Here is an 18,911-nt window from a genome sequence, read left to right on the forward strand (position 1 = left end):
AACGTTTCGATGAGTCGACGGTGAGAGGTTTGGTCACTTGCAGAGGAGGGATGGTGATTATATTGGACAAAGGATGTTGAAGATGAAGCTGACGGGCAGGAGGAAAAGAGGAAGACCACAGAGAAGGTTCATGGATGTTGTGAAGGAGGACATGAAGACAGTTGGTGTAAATGGTCTGGAAATGGAAATTCTTTGGTTCAACAGATCAATTAGGTCACCTCAGTACTTCAGTGATGCTAAATCTGTTCTGTAGGGAACTTGTTCTCCTGGTTTGCATGATTTGCTTCATAGTCAGACATGAGCTTGTCCCGTCTAGACAACCTGGACTCACTTCCACACACACACACCACGTCCTCCCTCTAACAGGAGGCCGTTTTATTTTTCCTGTGAGCCAGCGCACAAAAAACTTAACTCTTCACAACTGACTAACACATGACCGCTTCTTCTTGGTAACAAGTATCAGGCTGTTCTACTTAAGCAACTGTGTGTTTTTTTGTTTTTTTTAAGCACATCTTTGCTATCATTTGTGGGAAATCTGAGATAGAATAGCAGGAGGAAAAAACATCTCTGGAAAAATATTCAGCGATAATGCAGAACATCAAACGTGGGTCGGGGAAGGAAGGCAATAAAGAGAATGTCCATGTGTGTCACTATTGCAGGTCATAGAGAGCACAGGAAGATGAGGCTGAAATATGCATTGACAGCTCAGGGTTGCAACAAAATGTTTTGTCAGAATGCATTATCCTCCAGAAACCTTTCTGAATTTGTGTGGGACTGCTCCTTGGTCCAACAGATTTGAGGCTGTTCAACCTGTGGTCTGCCTCACTGGCCTGGGCCACTGTTGTCAAAACACAAGTGGAATGTGGTGTGGCCCTTAGCTCCTACTTCTAAATTACAGTGCATTATTATCCCTTTAAAATGGCCCCTTAGTACCATCCATTTTAGCCTCCTGTCCCATGAAAAAAAGGAAATCTCTGACACTGTTCCTAAGCCCTTAAACATCAAGTATGTGACGTTTAGGTGGATTTATCGGCAGAAAATGAATATACTCCAAATAAGTATGTTTGTGTAAGAATAACCATAGGTTCTCTTATGCTCTTGAGAATGGGCCTCCATTTGTTGCACTCTCACCATTGGGTTACACCAATTCTTGCACAGTGGACTTAAAAATCATGTGCTTTTGTTTGTCCTTGAAGTTGGAGTGATATACCATCAAAACAGATCTTAAATTATGTTAGATTCAACTGCATTGAACTCATCACCAGTTAAGTTCTAACAACTTAAAATATCCACGTCACATGCAAACGTATCGTTTCTTAGCCGTTGTTTTTTTTTTCCCCAATTCTTTTGCTTTTCGCTAATATTGATCAGGTGATGAGTATCTGTTCAAATATGCCAGTGGAAAATACAAGGTGAAATCACTCGTTTCATTTTTTTGTCCATGTAGGGTCTCCATCTGTTTGTACTGTAAACTTTGGTGCTGTAAAATTAGACTGTGACGGTGTTTGTGATTCTTCTGTGGCTGGCCTTACTCACTGCAGTGAATCATGTGTTCCAAGGAGTAGGTCTCGCAGGCCCAGCTGGCTCTCATTCAACCCCTCTCCGCTGGCTCCAGGCCTGGAGTCTGCAGGATGGAAGATTGGGGGTCTTATTGTCTAAGGTGTCATTTCTGCAAATGGAAGGCAACCAAGCTTTTGAAAAACATCACTCACCCAACCACCACATCATGACACTGACCACAAGCATGCCGTATGTGTAGGAACAGTAGTTCCCACCAGTTCATGATTCTTAAATTATCTCTATAAACATGCAATTCAAACTCTGCCGTGTATGTCAGCAGAAATGCACTGCTTCCCTATCTGAAAAGTACAAGTGGAGCGTTTTCCTCCAGGTTTTTCTTCTTTAATCTTTGGATTGTATGTCCGTCATATCTAGTACGCCTCCACTCTCTTCATGGGTCAGATGGAAAAGCATATGTGTTAATTTATTTACCCCACTCACAGTTTCCTCATATGCTGAGACCCAGCATTCACTTAAAGAACGTTTGTAATAATAGACCATAAACCACTTAGAGATAGATCCACATATTTAATATTTGTCTATTTTATTAGTTATCTGTTTCTATTACTTTGCATATCATATTAATCTTGCTTAACACATGGCTAATATTTCCACTGTGTAGTAAAATACCACAGGCCTCTGCATTGCCTCACCAAGAGACAGGAGTCCTGCGTTGATACACAATTTGATAGACACTTAACTGTGTGTATTGGCCGTCTTGCAGAGCTCAGGGGGGGCTAAATCTTGGCAGCACGCCTGCAACTCACATGGCTGTATAAGGGCACAGGGATTGTGCTCCACGATTGCAGCAGAGCAAGAATGAGGGAGGAGGGAGTCCACGAGAGAAGAGAAGCTGAACTCCCATCTGGTAGTTCTTAAAGCTCCTGGAATGCTTTTGCTTTAGTTACACAAACCAAACAAGCTTTCTCACCAAGCCAAGACGTTCACTCTCCCCTAATACTTGTGTTCCCCTCACCCTCAGTCAGCAACCTTTTTTAAAATAGTCCACAACACCTTGTCAAGTATTTATCTTTAAAAATGAACAGATCCTATATCAATACTTTATTTTAATTTTTTTTATTTTGTTTTACAAAAGTTCTGTGTAAAACAAAGTGGAAAATAATAAAATAGGTTCTCAGATATAAGTGCAGTTCTTAATATATATGGAAATCATCTGCAAAACTAAATCCAGATGAGGATCCAGATGGGCTTGCTTCTACACAAGCTCCGTTTCTTCTGGTCGTGATGGATTCTGATGGTCTCACCCATTAAATCAGAACCATCCCAAGCCCATCTTAAAACACCATTGCTGCTGTTGAGTGATGGTTCCTGGCCCCCAAGCTCAAGGGATAGAGGAAAAAATAATGCAGAGAAGCTGGGGAAGAGAGAGGCTACTCTGTTTTAGTCATTATATTCAGTGTGGTATCTTGCTGCCTGATCAGGATTTTGCACATGGCTCGTCCATTTACTCACACAGAGAGTTAGGATCTTGGAGTTTATTTCATTTTTAGGATGTGATCATCATTAAGGTGGATTTCTTTTCAGGTTTTTTTTCCTGTTTTGTGAAAGCTGTGCAAGTAGTTCTGGTTTCATGCGTGTGACTGGAATAGTCACAGGAGGAAGTGAGAGGGAGAAAGACGGAGCTTGTGTCTTCCCTGTCTCCCTTGGAGATTGGACACAAGATTTGTTGTCCTGAGAAAAGCGATTTTCAATTTTCCACTTCTCTTGTGTGCAACTCTTCAGTATACCCATCTCATCCATCTCTATGCTTTTTCTTACTCCTTTTCCCCTTTTGCTTCTCATCGTTTTTCTGTTTAAGTTACAGTAAAGATGCATTGTTTGTGATCTATGCAAGGGCTTGTGTGCTTTATTTGGCTGTAATTGAACTAAAAATGTCTTGTGATTTAGTAAAGCTGTGACATCAAATCCTGCCAATCTTGGGTGTTCAAATTGCTTTTGCACTGTTGCTAGTCAATGTTATGTTGTGTGATATTAAATGAACCTTTGTTCTCTCATCCCTTAAAGATATTCGCCATCCAGAAGAGCTATCGCTACTGCGTAAGCCTCGTGATCCCAAGAAGAAGAAGAAAAAGTTGGAGGAGGCAGAAGAGGATGACCTACAGCTGGAGGGTCCACTGTTGACTCCTGGATCAGGTGAGTTGAAAGAGAAAACCTCATGCGCAAATCAACCATGTGTAGCTTTAAAGCACTTGCTATAGTGTGTTCCAGCTGAAGAAAGCATAGAAATTACAGAAGTTACAGCACTTGCACTCAGTTTTTTAGACTCTACATGGAAGTAAGTATGGAGCTTTGAGTTTTATTTTTACATTTCATTGTGAAAGGTAATAATTTCTTTTCCCTCAAGCAGCAGGTTGAATAACAGGTTCCACTGAATGCAATGGAGTGTCTTCCATTTTTTCTTCTCTCCGTTTGTGCTCACGGTTCAGAAACCACGAAGATAACTACAGATTGCTGCACCCTGCTTCTAATGACCAAATATGAATGTGTTAGTTTGAGACCTGCATGGGATCTGCAGCCATCTCCTTGGCAGGGAGAATTAAGAATGGTTGAAATTCCACACATAGTTGGTCACGCTGCCATTTTAAACCCAAACCAGGGTGTGCAACAGCGTCTATAGTGGCCCTCGTCCCTCCTTCCGCCCACTGATGGGAGATTTGCAGTCATGTAATCAGTGAGAAGCAGAACAAAACCGGGTACACCACTGTCACAAGAGTCGGCGTTAAGCCAAACTGCCAACACTACGAGACATGGTGAAACAGACTCTTTGTCTAGTCTGAGTTTCTTCTGCCCTGGACTTGAATCTGTCTCATCAGACTCAGCTTAGCATGGATATAAACACTCATGTGAGTCAAAAGAGGCCTGGATAACTTTGTTTTTCTGAAAACGGCATGTGAGAGTCACACCCAAAGTTGCATCACTTTATTTCATGGGTGTGATACATTAATTCCTCTGGTGTAGAATTATTTCTTCCCCCCCAGTGGGCAGCTGTGGTCATGGTACAAGGTGGTTCTGAAAAAGAGTTTTGACAGGAATTTGTAGAATGTGTTTACTGTTACCACTCTCCCTGTATACTGTCACTTACACACTTCCTGTTGCTCCTCCCTGTCAGATCAATCACATGCTGCAATCAGATGGTGTACTTCATGGTCAAGTTTTAAGGCATTATTTTGTCCCTTGTGAGGAAGGGCTGACCTCTTGGCTCATATCTGCTGATAGGAATCTCAAGACTCGGCAGAGATGAAATCAGAATCACAGACTTGTCTAGCAAAACAATCATCACAAAGATGGAGTTTTCATATTCCTGTAGCTGTTTCAATACTTTTCTAAAGCAGGGCAAACAGAAAAAAATATCATGGGTGGATGGTGAAACTGTACATGACCAATTATTTCCACTTAAAGAAACTGCCAATTTTTTCCTAAACCACAATCTCCATCTTTAAATGTATCACAGGAGGAAACTCCTCGTCTGTCTGCTCACTCATGTCGGTTACCACGCAGAAGTGGTAATTTTTGTCGAAAAATAAAATACACAGTGACTAATCTCCAGCTGTTATTGTGGCTCTGAGAGCCATGATGTTGCCCATGATACCAGCGCTCCAGGTCCTGGGAGCGGCACATTTTAATGTGCTTGTTGCATCTAATTTTACATTGGTGTCAGCACAGAGAATGGCATAACTCTGCCAGTGAGTACTTTATATCTTTGCTGCAGCATATACATGCAGGGCTGGGTCACGCTGGCCGGTGTCTTGCATAGATACTCAGTTGTGCTGGTTATAATCGAGTGGATGGAAATGACAGAACCTCACTAGCCATGCCAGGGTGTTCTCCCTCTGCAAAGAGGGTAAACTGAGTCATCCACCCTGAGGCAGGGAGTTGGCATTCTTCTATTTCTCTATATTTGTCTCCTCTCCTGTCCTCTTTTACCTCGGTTTCAGCATCTTATATCTGTCCACTTGATGTTGTTTTCCTTTCTGTTTCGTCCCGCCACTCCCTTCTTGTCTTTCTTTCTATTATTCTCTCTCTTTTCGTCCTAGCCTCTGAGGTAGTGTACATCGGACCTGTCAAAGGTAAGCTTTCCTCTTCCTCTGTCCTTTACTCTTCAACACTGCTTCGTCCCCTTTCCTCCCTTCCCTCCATGTGACTTCCCCTTGAACACTTGAGTGTTGCGGTCCCATGACACTGGTAACCCTTTAGGACTAGGAGCCAGGTCACCTGACTGCTCCTGTAGTGGAAGTCAGCTGTACAAATGTCACATGGTGTAAGGGTTCGCCTCAGATTAAGCAAACAATGAATCGAATATACTTTATTGTCCCCACAAGGAATTTTCTATGGCAGCTGCAGAACAACACACAGAAAATGACAGACAACAAACGGCTAACCATCATTTGTTGTCATTCACAACTGTGAGAAACAATGTCAGCAATATTTTCTCACATCTAAACAAGGAGTTTTCTTTTTGCTGATTATTAATTTAGAGACTGAGGTGAACAGACACTGACATTCATGATGATATTATGGTCTTCTTCTTCTGCAACTATCAGTTTCATACTGCTAGTTTTGTGGGTAATAAAATATTTATTTAATCTGTATTACAGACAGTCAACTCTTTCTATAAAATTCTTTGAACCCTGATTTGAATTTCCCAGCATCCTTAATTAAAGCATCCATTAAATTACATAACTTATGGATTTACACTATCTTTGTTTTCTTAAAGTAAGTTGTTGAGCCAGGTCACTGAACGAAAGTCTGCTCATAGTTGATTCCTCTGAATTAGAGTGACAAGTTCTAACACCACGTTCCGGCAGGTGTTTTGATAAAGATAAAGCAGAAGTAACGTAACACATCACTTTGCATACAAGGTAACATTGTAAAGTAACTTAATGCTTTTAAACACAAAAACGAACTAAAGTAACTTACCCAGCACTGGAAATTACAGAATAAAAAAAACACTATTGCACCTGCCCTAGAAATCAGTATTGTATAATATTAAAATGTAGGTTATGAAAAATAAATAAATAAAACCAAAGCACTGTTAAAGCAGACCAGTAATCACAGTGCAAAATTAACTTTTTAAAGAAAATGAGCTAACTAAATTAGCTCATTTTCATGACAGCTGATTCACGTGTGTTCACTGTTTTGCAGGAAAGCTGATCATTTAACATGGTTGTTGATCAGATTATCTTAAATGATTATTTTTTTTAATATTTTCATATAATATAAGAAATGATTGTGTGTTTATCAACGAATCCTACCAGCGCATGGTGGTCCAGCTCCTTACTGCTAAGCCTTCTACAAATCCCCAGTGTCGGAGCACTGGGGAGTCAAGTCATGTTGACATTCTTTGTGCCTTTTCGCTTGTATTAGGGAGTCAGTAAACAGGATGGAGGAGGACTAGTTGTGTTTTTTATGGGCTGCCAGCTTTCTCCTTATACACAGAGTCTCTGGATAGTTGGGATTCCTGAAGAGACCCTACAGGAGATGAGAGTACTCTCCCTGACCTCATCATTAACTCAGCATTGGGGGACCTTGAGAGAGTTGCTAAATAAAAACATTCTCACACAAGGGATGGGTGGCCATAGGTTGCACCCTATTCTCATGACCTCGCTTGCAAACACACATGTACGCGTGCACTGTGCACACTCACAAACACAAACCAGGCCCACTTCCTGATTTCAGAAGGGATTTAGTGGTTTAGCCAGTGTTGCTTCTTGACCTCGGCCCTACAGAAGGAGAGAGGGAATGAAGGGATGTGGAGCCAAAAATACTCAGTAAGGCCAGCCAACAGGAAATGCAAACGGCTTCACTTATTTTTGTAACCACAATAGGAAAAACAATGGAAAAACAAAACCACAAATATATTGGAAAAACCTCAGTCTCAAATATGTTGACAAATTACTGAAGTTGTACACTTACACTTCAGGTTTCAGATGTTTTACCAGATTTGTTTTTGTAATCCTGTCATCCCCTCATATCTTTGTGCTCCTCCTCTCCTCTCTGTGGCAAGTTGTGTAGTAGTTTGCTGTGTGCAGTGCATTCCTGCAGGTTTTTGACTGTGAGTAAGTGGGTGACCCTGATCATGTAGTGCATCATCTGCATGCTGATCCACATCAATCCCTACCATCAGCAGGAGGACGTTGTTGAAGCCACTCATCTGCTAAGTGTGGGCTGATAGTCACATGGTGGTGTTGACGGCTAACTGGCCTGGCCAGGCTGCAAGTGTGTGTGCTTTTTAGAATGGTGCTGTTTTTATTAAAATGTAATTGCGTGTTTGATGAATGTAAGTGTAAAGTGAGTGTAACCCTTCTCTTTGGACTACTGTAATGGAATGCTGTGTGTTTTTAGGGAGCATCTACTCCAGTCCAGGCTTGTACAGTAAGACGATGACCCCCACCTACGACTCCAGGGACGGCAGCCCGCTGTCACCGACTTCTGCCTGGTTCGGGGACAGCCCGTTGTCTGAGGGCAATCCCAGCATCCTCGCTGTCAGCCAGCCAATCTCCTCACCAGATATCCTGGTGAAACTGTACAAGCCCCAGTCCCTGCTCGACAAAGCCAAAATCAACCAGGGGTGAGAGGAACTTTGCATAGTGGTTTGGTTAAACTGCTTATAGTCACAAATACTGGTGGTTGATTGTAAAATATTTTCTGCCGTTGATCAAAGCAGAATAACAACAAGTGTTTGGAAAGACATTATTTTCTAAGTAGCCACGCTCACTGTTTGTGCAGGTGGTTGGACTCCTCCAGGTCTCTAATGGAGCAGGATGTGAAGGAGAATGAGGTGCTGCTGCTGAGGTTTAAATACCACAGTTTCTTCGATCTCAACCCTAAGGTATGTCTCAAAGATGTAGCAATATTCATTTGTTTTGCAGTCGTTGAAGTGAAGATGAGCCATTTAATGAATCTAGAGTACTCGGTAAAGATTCTGAAACAGAGGATATTTTGGGAATGAATTAGCTTAAATGCTGTAGTATTTTCTAATAAATGTCATAGTTTACAATCGAGGATATCGCACAGATCGAGGTGAAGCAATTGACTCAACTTTTTTAAATTTTCATTCCATCCCCCTGTTATTGCTAACCATTAATTATTACTTCACCTGGTTTAGTGATGGTCCTGTGAGGTACTGTTTATTTATCTTCTGTTTGCATGTTTGTGTCCACAGTATGATGCCATCAGAGTGAACCAGCTCTATGAACAGGCCAAATGGGCTATCCTGATTGAGGAAATTGAGTGCACAGAGGAAGAAATGATGATGTTTGCTGCCCTGCAGGTAAGAGAGCTTTGCGTGTCTTTGTCTTAGCATGAACTAAATTTTCCGGTTTCAGCATTGTTTTGTCAAGGACAAAAATTTGAAGACCAGCATTCTTAGTTTCATTGGGCAATGGGTACATTTCCTTAACCACAAGCTAATAAATTGGATGGGCCTGCAGCCCAGAGCTGAGACCTAAGGCTGTGAGTTTTGCTGCAGCATGCATACTAAAACTTGGCTTTTTCAGTGTTGCAGAATTAGTCAGTGGGAGTATTATTATAGATTCCCACTGGGCTCATAAATATGCTTTAATATGAATCAATTCATATTATTCATGACTTGGCATGATTGGAAAAAATAAGTCATTTTTAAACAAAAAACCTTTATGAATAATGAATCACAATTAACGTAAACAATACATTTGCTTTTCTTGGTTGAACAAGTGAGAGTTTAGTGAACTCTGATTTTGTGACCTGTTGAAAAAAAAAAGAAAATAACTCTTCCAACTACAATTCCTTCTGTAATATAATTCAGTTTTAAGCATGTTTGGGATCTGGTTCAAGACTTTAGGCTTCATGTGAATATGTAACCACACTGCAGCCTTTCATACTGACCTGCACTTAAGACAGTATCAGCCACACACTATCTCTTTTGCAACCACAAGGAAGATCAGATGAGAGTGAATGATTTAAAGGAGGATTAATAGAGTGGTTGTACAGATGTGAGCCCCTTTGCCCCATTAGGTTGCCCCCTTTAGTCTGGTGTTGGTGCCCCTACTATTTCTGACCCTCATAAACTGTGGGTGCCAAGACCTGAAGACGCCACCCTGTCCTCACCCTCAGGGTAATTATAGAGAATCTTGGACTCTGGGATCTAGTGCTTCAGCCCAGACCACCCACCCCATCAGCACACATTCTCCTCAGACTCATTCGCATTCCTCTAAAAGCTGTTTTACACTCTGAGGTGTTAGGTGTGTTTCATCAGGCCAGTTATAATTATACTTAACTGGTTTCTTGTTACTCTTCCAGAGAGAGAGAGAGATGCATATTTACTACTCTGTTGCTACCTGTCTGTTAGCACTTTGGTAGCTACTACAGTTCAGCCAGCTAGTATGAGCTCAGAGATTAGGTATTGAGTTCACTGTTATGAGAGGATACACAAGGTCTAAATAAAGAGCAATGATTGTCCACTTCCAGCACGTTACAGGCTTGTCCTGGTATGTTATCACCTGGAAGTTTCTTTGGCAGTACATACGAATGAGGTCATCAGGAGAAAAGAAACTTGAGGCACAGGTTGTACATGGTGCCTCAGCAGATAAACATATGGTCTCAGGCACTCATTCACACAAACAGGAAACAAGCCCATCAGTGTTGCAACGTTTAAAAGACTGTGGAGGGGGAATGGACTGTCACTGAGAGCCCTTTGTCCCACATTCTGTAACCTTAGCTGGCTGAAGCCTCGCATATCTCTCTCAAACTCTGTCCCTGTGTCTCTCATTCTCTCCACAGCTGTTCTTCCATATATTAGTGGGGGTTGGTGATGGGTTGACATTATAAATGCCATTTGTCAACAAGTTGTGTTTAGTGGCCATGACTCATTCTAAAAAGAAGCCATGGTCAGGTTTTTAGTAATGGGCCCATCTTGATTAATTGGCGTCTCTATTGTTGAACAACTATTGTCCCCTGTTGCACATATGTTCCCAGTAAAAAAAACAAAAACAGGCGGTTACAGTTCAAAGACATGCTGGAGGATGCACTGTCAACCATTATAAACTACTTCTCTCAATGAGTCGCCACTACCTATTACTTCACCATGAAACTAGTCTCCTCGTCTTCAAAGATTGTTCCATCACTGGTAAACCCTGGCTGTATCCACACTACTCCGTTTTGATTTAAAAACACATAAATTCTGCTCATACTCTGGCATTATGAGCACCGAAAACAGATGCCGTAAAACTTTGGGGTTGTGTTTTTACCCGTACAGGCAGAAACAGAGGCCGTTAAAAACGATGAAGCAGTTACCCCCCCATCTCCATTCTCCTGCAGCTCAACTATCAGCTGTGCGCGAAAATCGGCATTTACGTTTACTTTCAGTTTCACTTTAAAGTCATCATCATTTTCATAATGGTGATCCTTGCATTTACCATTCACCATTGTTGTTTCAGCAGCTGCAGAGGAGAGTATCAGCTTCCTGTAAACACTGACACACGCACACACATGCCTGGTGCACCTGGATGGTCATTTGATATATTGTACATCTTTAGGTGTGTTGGTAAGGATGCAGATTACTTCTGATATGAAGATAATATGCTCGTCTTGCCAACAATCCTTTTGTTTTTTAATGTAAAATGCCATTTTCATATGAAAAGGTAGTGGTGCTCTCTGGCTCCACTTGCTAACCTAAATTCCAGTAAAGTCTTGAAGTATTTATATGGTAATTAGCACAGACCAGTTCCTCTTTATTATACATAGTTGTAAGGTTTTATGCACCAGTCGAAAATTAGGAAAACTGTTGACAAAGGTTTTGTAGTTTCTAACATTCGCTAGTAAAGTCTATTTCCATCTAACTCTTTCTTCCCGTATTTTGTGAGTCTGGTTGTTTTTCACTTGAAGGGAGAGAAAAAAACAGCTGTGATTGGAAACATCATACATTGTGAATAACACCATGAAAGCTTCTCCATAACAATAAACACATTACTCATGTTACCAAGGAGACTCTTTATATGTCTCTGTATGTGATGGGTTAATGTGCAGATCTAGGAAATCTAAGGACTTTCTTTTGAAGAGTTCTCTAAGCCGTGAGAGTGTTTGAAGTCTGAATCCAAGATTATAGAAAAGTCATTGGTCACTCATCCTTAAGCGGCCCGACTGCAATTTAAATTACTAATTTCTGTTTTTATTTCTGCAGTGAAGATACCAAGTGATAGGTACAGTTTGATTCGACATAGAAAATGAAGTGCTTCACTTGTTATTAAGATGGGCTAAACCAGTGCATATCCTTCTCCTCAGTACCACATCAACAAGCTGTCAATCATGGCTTCGGACAACCACATGAATAACAGTGAGAAGGAGGTGGATGAGGTGGATGCAGCCCTGTCAGATCTGGAGATTACTTTGGAAGGAGGGAAGACGTCCAACACACTGGTATAGCAACACTGTCATATCATCATATTTGTTCTGTGAAATGCATTTGGTTGTGCACTGTGGACATTGGGTTGTTGTTTAATTCTAAACGTATTATTTGAATGTGTTTGGTCCTTTTTGTTTTTCTGCTGTGGACTGATTAACACCACTGATGACAGGGGAATTCAACAGTAGCAAATATCTGCTGATATTGCTCACTGACCCAGGGGAGGAAAATAACAATGACATTCAAGTGCTTACTTTCACACTATTATGTATAAAGAAATGAATTTAAGAGCTTTTGGTGTTGGAAATCTGTAAAATCCCCACAAAGGCTGACATTAAATAGTCACACAGCTTATAGAAGGAAACAGAACTTTAAGATATTACACATGAATTTTGATGAGTATAAATTACGTTGGTAATCAAGCCAGTGTCTTTTTTTGTTTCATCATCTTCTTATTTCATTTTATAGCCATCTGAGCCTTTAATGAAATTTTTTTCCCTTTCTCGTAGGGTGATATCACATCTATTCCTGAGCTAGCCGACTACGTCAAAGTCTTCAAGTGAGTCCACAGTCATTTTCAGTTATCAAACACTCTGTGTAACAACTGCGTGAGAGTTCATTCAAAGATTGTATTATTGAAATAAATTGAAATAATATTTTCTGGCAAAATAAGAGTGCTATTGCCTGGTTTGCATCAGTGTAATGGGCAAGGTTGTTTGCCAGAGCATATTTGCAGGCTGAGCTTGCAGATTAGTATTTTTTGAAGTAATTACCTTTGGACAAAGCATATTTTGAACCCTGTTCAGTTTTGGCTGTAGGCCTTTGCTGACAGGCAGGTGAACCCTGTGGTGATTGTCTCATAAAATGTATAAATCATCAGGGGGGATGATATCAAGAGGCATTTCCTCTTTAATGGCTTTCCGTTAATGTTCTTGTCCAATTTTGGCTCCTTTCCTTTTTACTTTGCTGTCGCTGACTCTGCACTCAAGATGCCTCCCCCCTCATTTGGACTCGCCTGTAATTCCCCCTCCCCCGTTAATAATAAGAAATGAGCAGCTTTTTTCATCTAATGTATGCCATGTCTCCCACTCTATACTATATATTTTCCAGACCTAAGAAACTGACGCTGAAGGGCTATAAGCAGTACTGGTGCACGTTCAAGGATATCACAATTTCCTGTTACAAAAGTAAAGAGGAAGCACACGGGACACCTGCTCACCAAATGAATCTAAGAGGTGCAGATGCATATATTTACACAGAAACAAACACAAACAAATCATTTCATGCCCAGGCAAGAATTCAACGCTTTATTTTACTGCAAGAGAAAAAATTTGTACGACCCTTGACCTCTTTTTTCCGCTCTGCACTGTGGCTTCTCATGTGTAGGTTGTGAGGTAACTCCAGATGTTAACATCTCGGGTCAGAAATTCAACATCAAGTTGCTAATCCCTGTGGCTGATGGAATGAATGAGATCTGGCTCCGGTGTGACACGGTAGGATTGAATATATTGCACCTGTTTCCTGCCACTTGAGCTTCTCTGACAAGATCTTAAAGATCTGTTTTGCACTTTCTTCTTCAGGAGAAACAATATGCCCACTGGATGGCTGCGTGTCGCCTGGCGTCCAAAGGGAAGACCATGGCTGACAGCTCTTACAACCTGGAAGTCCAGAACATTCTGTCCTTCCTCAAGATGCAGCATATGAACCCAGACCCTCAGTTCATTGAGCCAATCACCACTGATATCAACCCAGAATGCCTGGTGTCCCCACGCTACCTGAAAAAGTACAAGAACAAGCAGGTAAACGACACAGTTTGTACTGAAGGTACTGTTAGGCCCACTTACTGCAATTTAGAAGATAATGTTTGTAGTCAGATACAGACAGAAAGAAGGTAACTAATCTGGCTTAATGTGTATTTAGTGGGAGGTTGTTTACTTGTTTGATGAGTTGGACGGAGCAGCATTTGATACTTCCCAGATGGGTGCCTCCTGGCATCAGGATTGTCTTGCATTGGAATGCAACCTCCCTCCTCTCCCCCTCCTTTACGTTTCCTCCTCCTCCTTCTGTCCCACTTCCCCACCCCTCTGTGTCCGAGGGGAAACCAGGACAACAGGCGTCCAAACCGCTCAACATGCACAGGAGAGCTGCTGCCGTCAGACTGCAACAGTTACTCGATTTGATCTTAAAGCACTCAGTCTTAGTGTTTGTCGACAGAAGAGCTGGAGGCGTTTAGATGTCGGGTGGTAAGAGAGGAGAGGAATCTGCATTTGTTTGTCTAAACACAACATTGGGGGGCAAAGACCGCAACTACATGACAGTAGTAAACATCTTTATAACCAGGTTTGCCATTCAAACACTAAGGATGAATTAGGCTGATTTGACAGTGTGCCCAGTGGCTTTGTGTGCAAGCAACAGGCTGGTGTGTGTGTATGCATGAAACAGCTGAGCACACGAACTCCACGGCTGTGTTAGGTGAGGAAGGGAGGAGGGGGTCTCACCACAGACGTCTCACTCAGTCTGGTTTTGTTTAATGTACAGTAGTGTTGCTCAGGGTTTAGAGAGATGTGGGTACAGTAAGTCTCATGACTCATAAATGATCTGGAGGTCTGGAGAGGCAGATGAGAAACAGAAAATTATTGAGAAGAGATTTACTAAAGGGATGCACTTCATAGGGAAGTATCGTGAATGACATGACTGATCATATGAGATGATGTCTACAATGCCTTTATTCACTTTCACTTTCTTTAGATCTGTTGGGAAATCCCTTAAATGTTGCTGGATTTAATGTTAAAATAACGGTGCAAAAAAGTGATATGAAGCCTGGTCATGTGATGCATTTTGAGACAGGTCAACCTGTGGGTTTAACTTAGGGCTGAGGAATTAATCATTTTCAAATTGCAATTTAAAACTACGCAATTAGCGTAATAGGCTGCAATTTATTTGTTCTGTTTATGATCATTCAATGCCAAGTTGAATTAATGCAGTACCCATTTGAATCAGTTATTATATTTTAAAGTATAGTAGTTAATATTTAGAAAGAACATCTTACCACAGATGCAAGTTTTGCTTTGAGAGTTCTGATAGAGATGTGTGTAGAAAAGGCCAGAAGGAGAAAGCTTATGATGAAGTGCTAGGGGGAACTGTGTGGTATTGTATGAGGAAGTATGTGAGGGTGGTGCAGGACAGTGGTGAGGTGGGTTCAAAGTGAAGGTGGGATTACATCAGCTCTGGAGAGGTGGAGGTATGCACTGGAGAGAAGAGGAATAAAGGTTAGTAGGAGCAAGACAGAGTGTGTGTGTGTGGTACAGTGAGACAGGTGGTACAGTGAAGATACAAGAAGTAGAGGTAAAGAAAGTGGGGTTTAAATACCTGGGGTCAACCCTCCAATGCTATGGACAGTGCACGAGAGGTGAAGAAGAGAGTGAGAGGCAGGGTGGAATGGGTGGTGTGTGATGGAAAGATAGCAGCAAAAGTGAAAGGAAATGTCTACAAGATGGTAGTGAGACCTGCTGTGATTTATGACTTGGAGACAGTGGCACTTTTCTTTAGGAGTGATCAGAAAGGACTGGATTGGAAGTGAGCATATTCTATATTTTGTAGGGCTGCAACAAATGTTCATAATCAATTAATCTGTTGATTATTTCCTCGATGAATTGAGTACTCATTTGGTCCATAAACCACAAAGCAAATTTACTTCTATGGCGCAAAGAAATCAGAAAATATTTAAATTTAAGAAACTGAGAAATCTTGTTTTAATTGTTAAAAAAAAAACATTCAAACTGATTCATCGATGTACCTATACCTAATTTAGCCAGAGATGTATTACATTACATTACATTACATTACATGTTATTTAGCAGACGCTTTTATCCAAAGCGACTTACAATGGAATTGAGTACAGTCAGCGAGGGTATTCCTACCATTTCCATCAAAAAGGCAATTTACCTATGGAGAGCATTCATTTGACAAGTCTTTGCATTATGTATTACATTTTTTTTTTACCCCCATTCACTTCCTTTTCAGAAAAGCTGGAACCTAAAAGCAATATTTTAAGACCATAAAGTGTTGAAGAAATGAAGCTCCCATGAACCATGTGTACACTGTCAAATCCTGTTGTTGTTGTTGATTGCTATCAAATAATAGTTATCTTTACTTAGAATGATTACATGTTCAAATGTCACATTTCTCTGTTCACTGACCATTTTAGTGAGAATAGGAGCTGACGATCATGTGTTTTAGTAAAGACAAATGGAAAATACTTCTATGGCATAATTCATTGCCTAGAACAGAGGTTAGCTTGAGCAGGGGGCAGGAGTATTAACTCAGCAGGGTGTGTGTGTGTGTGTCCGTCTGGGACTGTGGTTCTGTCTGGCCCAGGTCCAATCTGACTCTCTAACACACTGATGGGAATGTCCCAAGGCACAACATGAAAGAATAGTAGCGTTATGTACAGTATGTGTATGTGCCCGTGCACACCAAGACACACATACTCATGGGTAGTGGGTGTGAGGCAACAGGAAATGAGCCATTCCTGGGAATGCTGCGCGGGAAAACTGTCTGGGAAAAGCCCATTTGCACTCAGTCAGCTGCGACCCCTCCCCACCTCCCTTAAACTGGACTTCCTGTGGTCAGATTTGTCCAAGGAGACGTCCGTGCCTGAGCTCCTCATGTATACACACCGACACAGATTCATGTTTACTAGATTGGTCTCAGGCCAAATCTATACATTTACACGAGAGAGGAAACAAATGATAAATGTCATAGCTATAAACTCTTAAGAGCACGGAGACATGGCACTCCTAGATTTTGGTGCCTCCTAAGTGTGCTGCTTAGTCTGTGTTGCCATCATGTGCCTGGAAGAGGAATTGCACCGAAGCGTTGTCATCACTGTTCAACGTCAATTATTTGGACTTAAAATTTAAAGTTTGCACAAATATTGTACACCTCTTCCTCCTTTCTCTTATTATTTACAAATTGTCTTATTGCTGCTTCGCATCTCTCCTGTGGCCAAGCGTTGCATGACCCTCAGACTTGAGCTCTGCTTTCAAATTTAATTACAGTTTTTGCCTCTTTTGTTGTTTTATCTATTTTTTTTTTCTTTCAACATTGCTCTTATTTGCTTGTTCTCTTTATCCGTTATTTGTTTCTCTCTTCTTGTTTGCATCTCCTTCATTCCTCTGTGATCTTCCTCCCATCCCCTCCTCCTCCCCTCTGCAGCCAGGCTATATCAGGGACTTGGTAAGTTGAGATGTGTGTCCACTGGGTGCCTTTTTAAAAAACAAAAAAAAAAAAACGTAGATATGTGCATGATTGTCTCAAGTCTTACCTCTTCACTTTTTACTAGAAGTAGCTGTACGACACCAGTGTTTCCCACAGGGCATGTGTTGGTAGCCGGTGAAAAGGGTCAACATGTCCCTGTTCATGTTAAAATGGCACATGTTTTTCCCGGCGTGAGGCAGGGCTTCAAAATAACTACACAATGTTTTCTGTAGCTGTCGTCACGGCAGAGGCGTCCACATATAGTCTTAATATAACTCCAGAGAATATCTCGTACAAAGAGCCACCTGGGTGACCTGGCTATGTAAAGTTTATACTGTATGTGGGAAACATTGGACATACTCTAGTCATTGTAGTAGCATAGACGTAGAGTTGCAGTAGAATAGAAAATGTCCCTCTTTTCGTTGTGTCTCTATGTTCACTCCATATTTACTGCATCATGTGTCTGTAATTTTGACACACTTGATATCACATTTGGGAACTTGTTTGCAATCAAACATTAATAAGAAAGTCATAATTATTTAATGATTTTATAACATTCAGTTCCATCACTGTGGGACCATTTTTCAAACCCACGCCCCTTGGATATTAGGTTGTCATATATAAATATTCCTGAATATTTATTACTGATTTTAAATTCATGTATGCATAGTAAGAAATGACAGAACTAGAAACCTGCGGAAGGTAAGTGATCCATCACCGTGAAGTTAATTAGTTCTCCGGTTATTGTAATTCAGTTGAGCAGAGAAGTGCTGAGTCACTTTTGTGTACTTTTGGTACACAAAAGGGAGACCAGTGTCATATCTCATAAATGCCAGGCTAAGCAGCAGCTACACGTATCATCTAGGAAGGCAAAGCGGTGATGGATTACTAATGTCTAATTACACAGACATGACAGGACTGAAAATAGTGCCCATATAGAGGGTAGTCAGTAGTGTCCCCTAGAAATGAAAGAATGCTATACTATTTGTCTGTTTTCTGTCTGTGTGAAGTAGGTTTGTGACAGCTCTGTAGTTATTGGATGACACTGTGCTGACGGCTATGTGGCCACAGCTTGTTTATACATGTTGTATGTGGGAGCTTTGGTTGGTTTAATCGTGGTGATGGAAGACATTTGTCTACTTGTGGGGAACGCGTTCGTCTTTTCTGGTGGGACCACGCCGACATGTCATGTGAGAAATGTTTGTCATTGTGTCTTTTTTATTTATTTCTTCAGATTTCAGCCCGGATTCTTGAAGCCCATCAAAACGTGGCCCAGATGAGTCTCATTGAGGCCAAGATGCGCTTCATCCAGGCGTGGCAGTCCCTGCCTGAGTTTGGAATCACTCATTTCCTTGCCAAGTATGTTTTTTTTATTTATATATGTTACAGCTGAATGAATTTCAAATACATACGCATTCAGTTTTATGTGCTGAAAATGACATATTAGCTTGTTTATTTAACACACTCTAACTACGCCGTGTATTTCTCCGAACCTGTTCCCCCGCAGGTTTCAGGGTGTGAAGCGAGAAGAGCTGATGGGCATCACGTACAACCGTTTGATCCGCATGGATGCCAGCAACGGGGATGCCATCAAGACTTGGCGCTTTAGCAACATGAAGCAGTGGAACGTCAACTGGGAGATCAAGATGGTACGGAACGTATTCAAAATAATAATAATATTCATTGGTTTTCT

General features: G+C 41.2%; 1 protein-coding gene across 4 annotated transcripts in view; it reads left to right on the forward strand.

Moving 5' to 3' along the window:
- The window catches only part of fermt2 (FERM domain containing kindlin 2), a 39,766-nt gene that overhangs the window by 18,467 nt on the left and 2,388 nt on the right, over positions 1–18,911 (forward strand). Inside the window, exons 4-16 of one of the 4 annotated variants that reach the window (XM_044047505.1) lie at positions 3,586–3,714; positions 5,616–5,648; positions 7,924–8,149; positions 8,308–8,410; positions 8,744–8,851; positions 11,839–11,973; positions 12,469–12,518; positions 13,070–13,194; positions 13,346–13,452; positions 13,540–13,758; positions 17,177–17,197; positions 18,453–18,577; positions 18,726–18,867. In XM_044047505.1, the coding sequence (XP_043903440.1) occupies positions 3,586–3,714; positions 5,616–5,648; positions 7,924–8,149; positions 8,308–8,410; positions 8,744–8,851; positions 11,839–11,973; positions 12,469–12,518; positions 13,070–13,194; positions 13,346–13,452; positions 13,540–13,758; positions 17,177–17,197; positions 18,453–18,577; positions 18,726–18,867 (1,523 nt within the window). The remainder of the gene's footprint in view (positions 1–3,585; positions 3,715–5,615; positions 5,649–7,923; positions 8,150–8,307; positions 8,411–8,743; positions 8,852–11,838; positions 11,974–12,468; positions 12,519–13,069; positions 13,195–13,345; positions 13,453–13,539; positions 13,759–17,176; positions 17,198–18,452; positions 18,578–18,725; positions 18,868–18,911) is intronic. The other 3 variants (XM_044047506.1, XM_044047507.1, XM_044047508.1) reach the window with 3 other exon arrangements.

The sequence above is a fragment of the Solea senegalensis genome, linkage group LG16, assembly GCF_019176455.1.
Source record: "Solea senegalensis isolate Sse05_10M linkage group LG16, IFAPA_SoseM_1, whole genome shotgun sequence".
Taxonomy (NCBI): domain Eukaryota; kingdom Metazoa; phylum Chordata; class Actinopteri; order Pleuronectiformes; family Soleidae; genus Solea; species Solea senegalensis.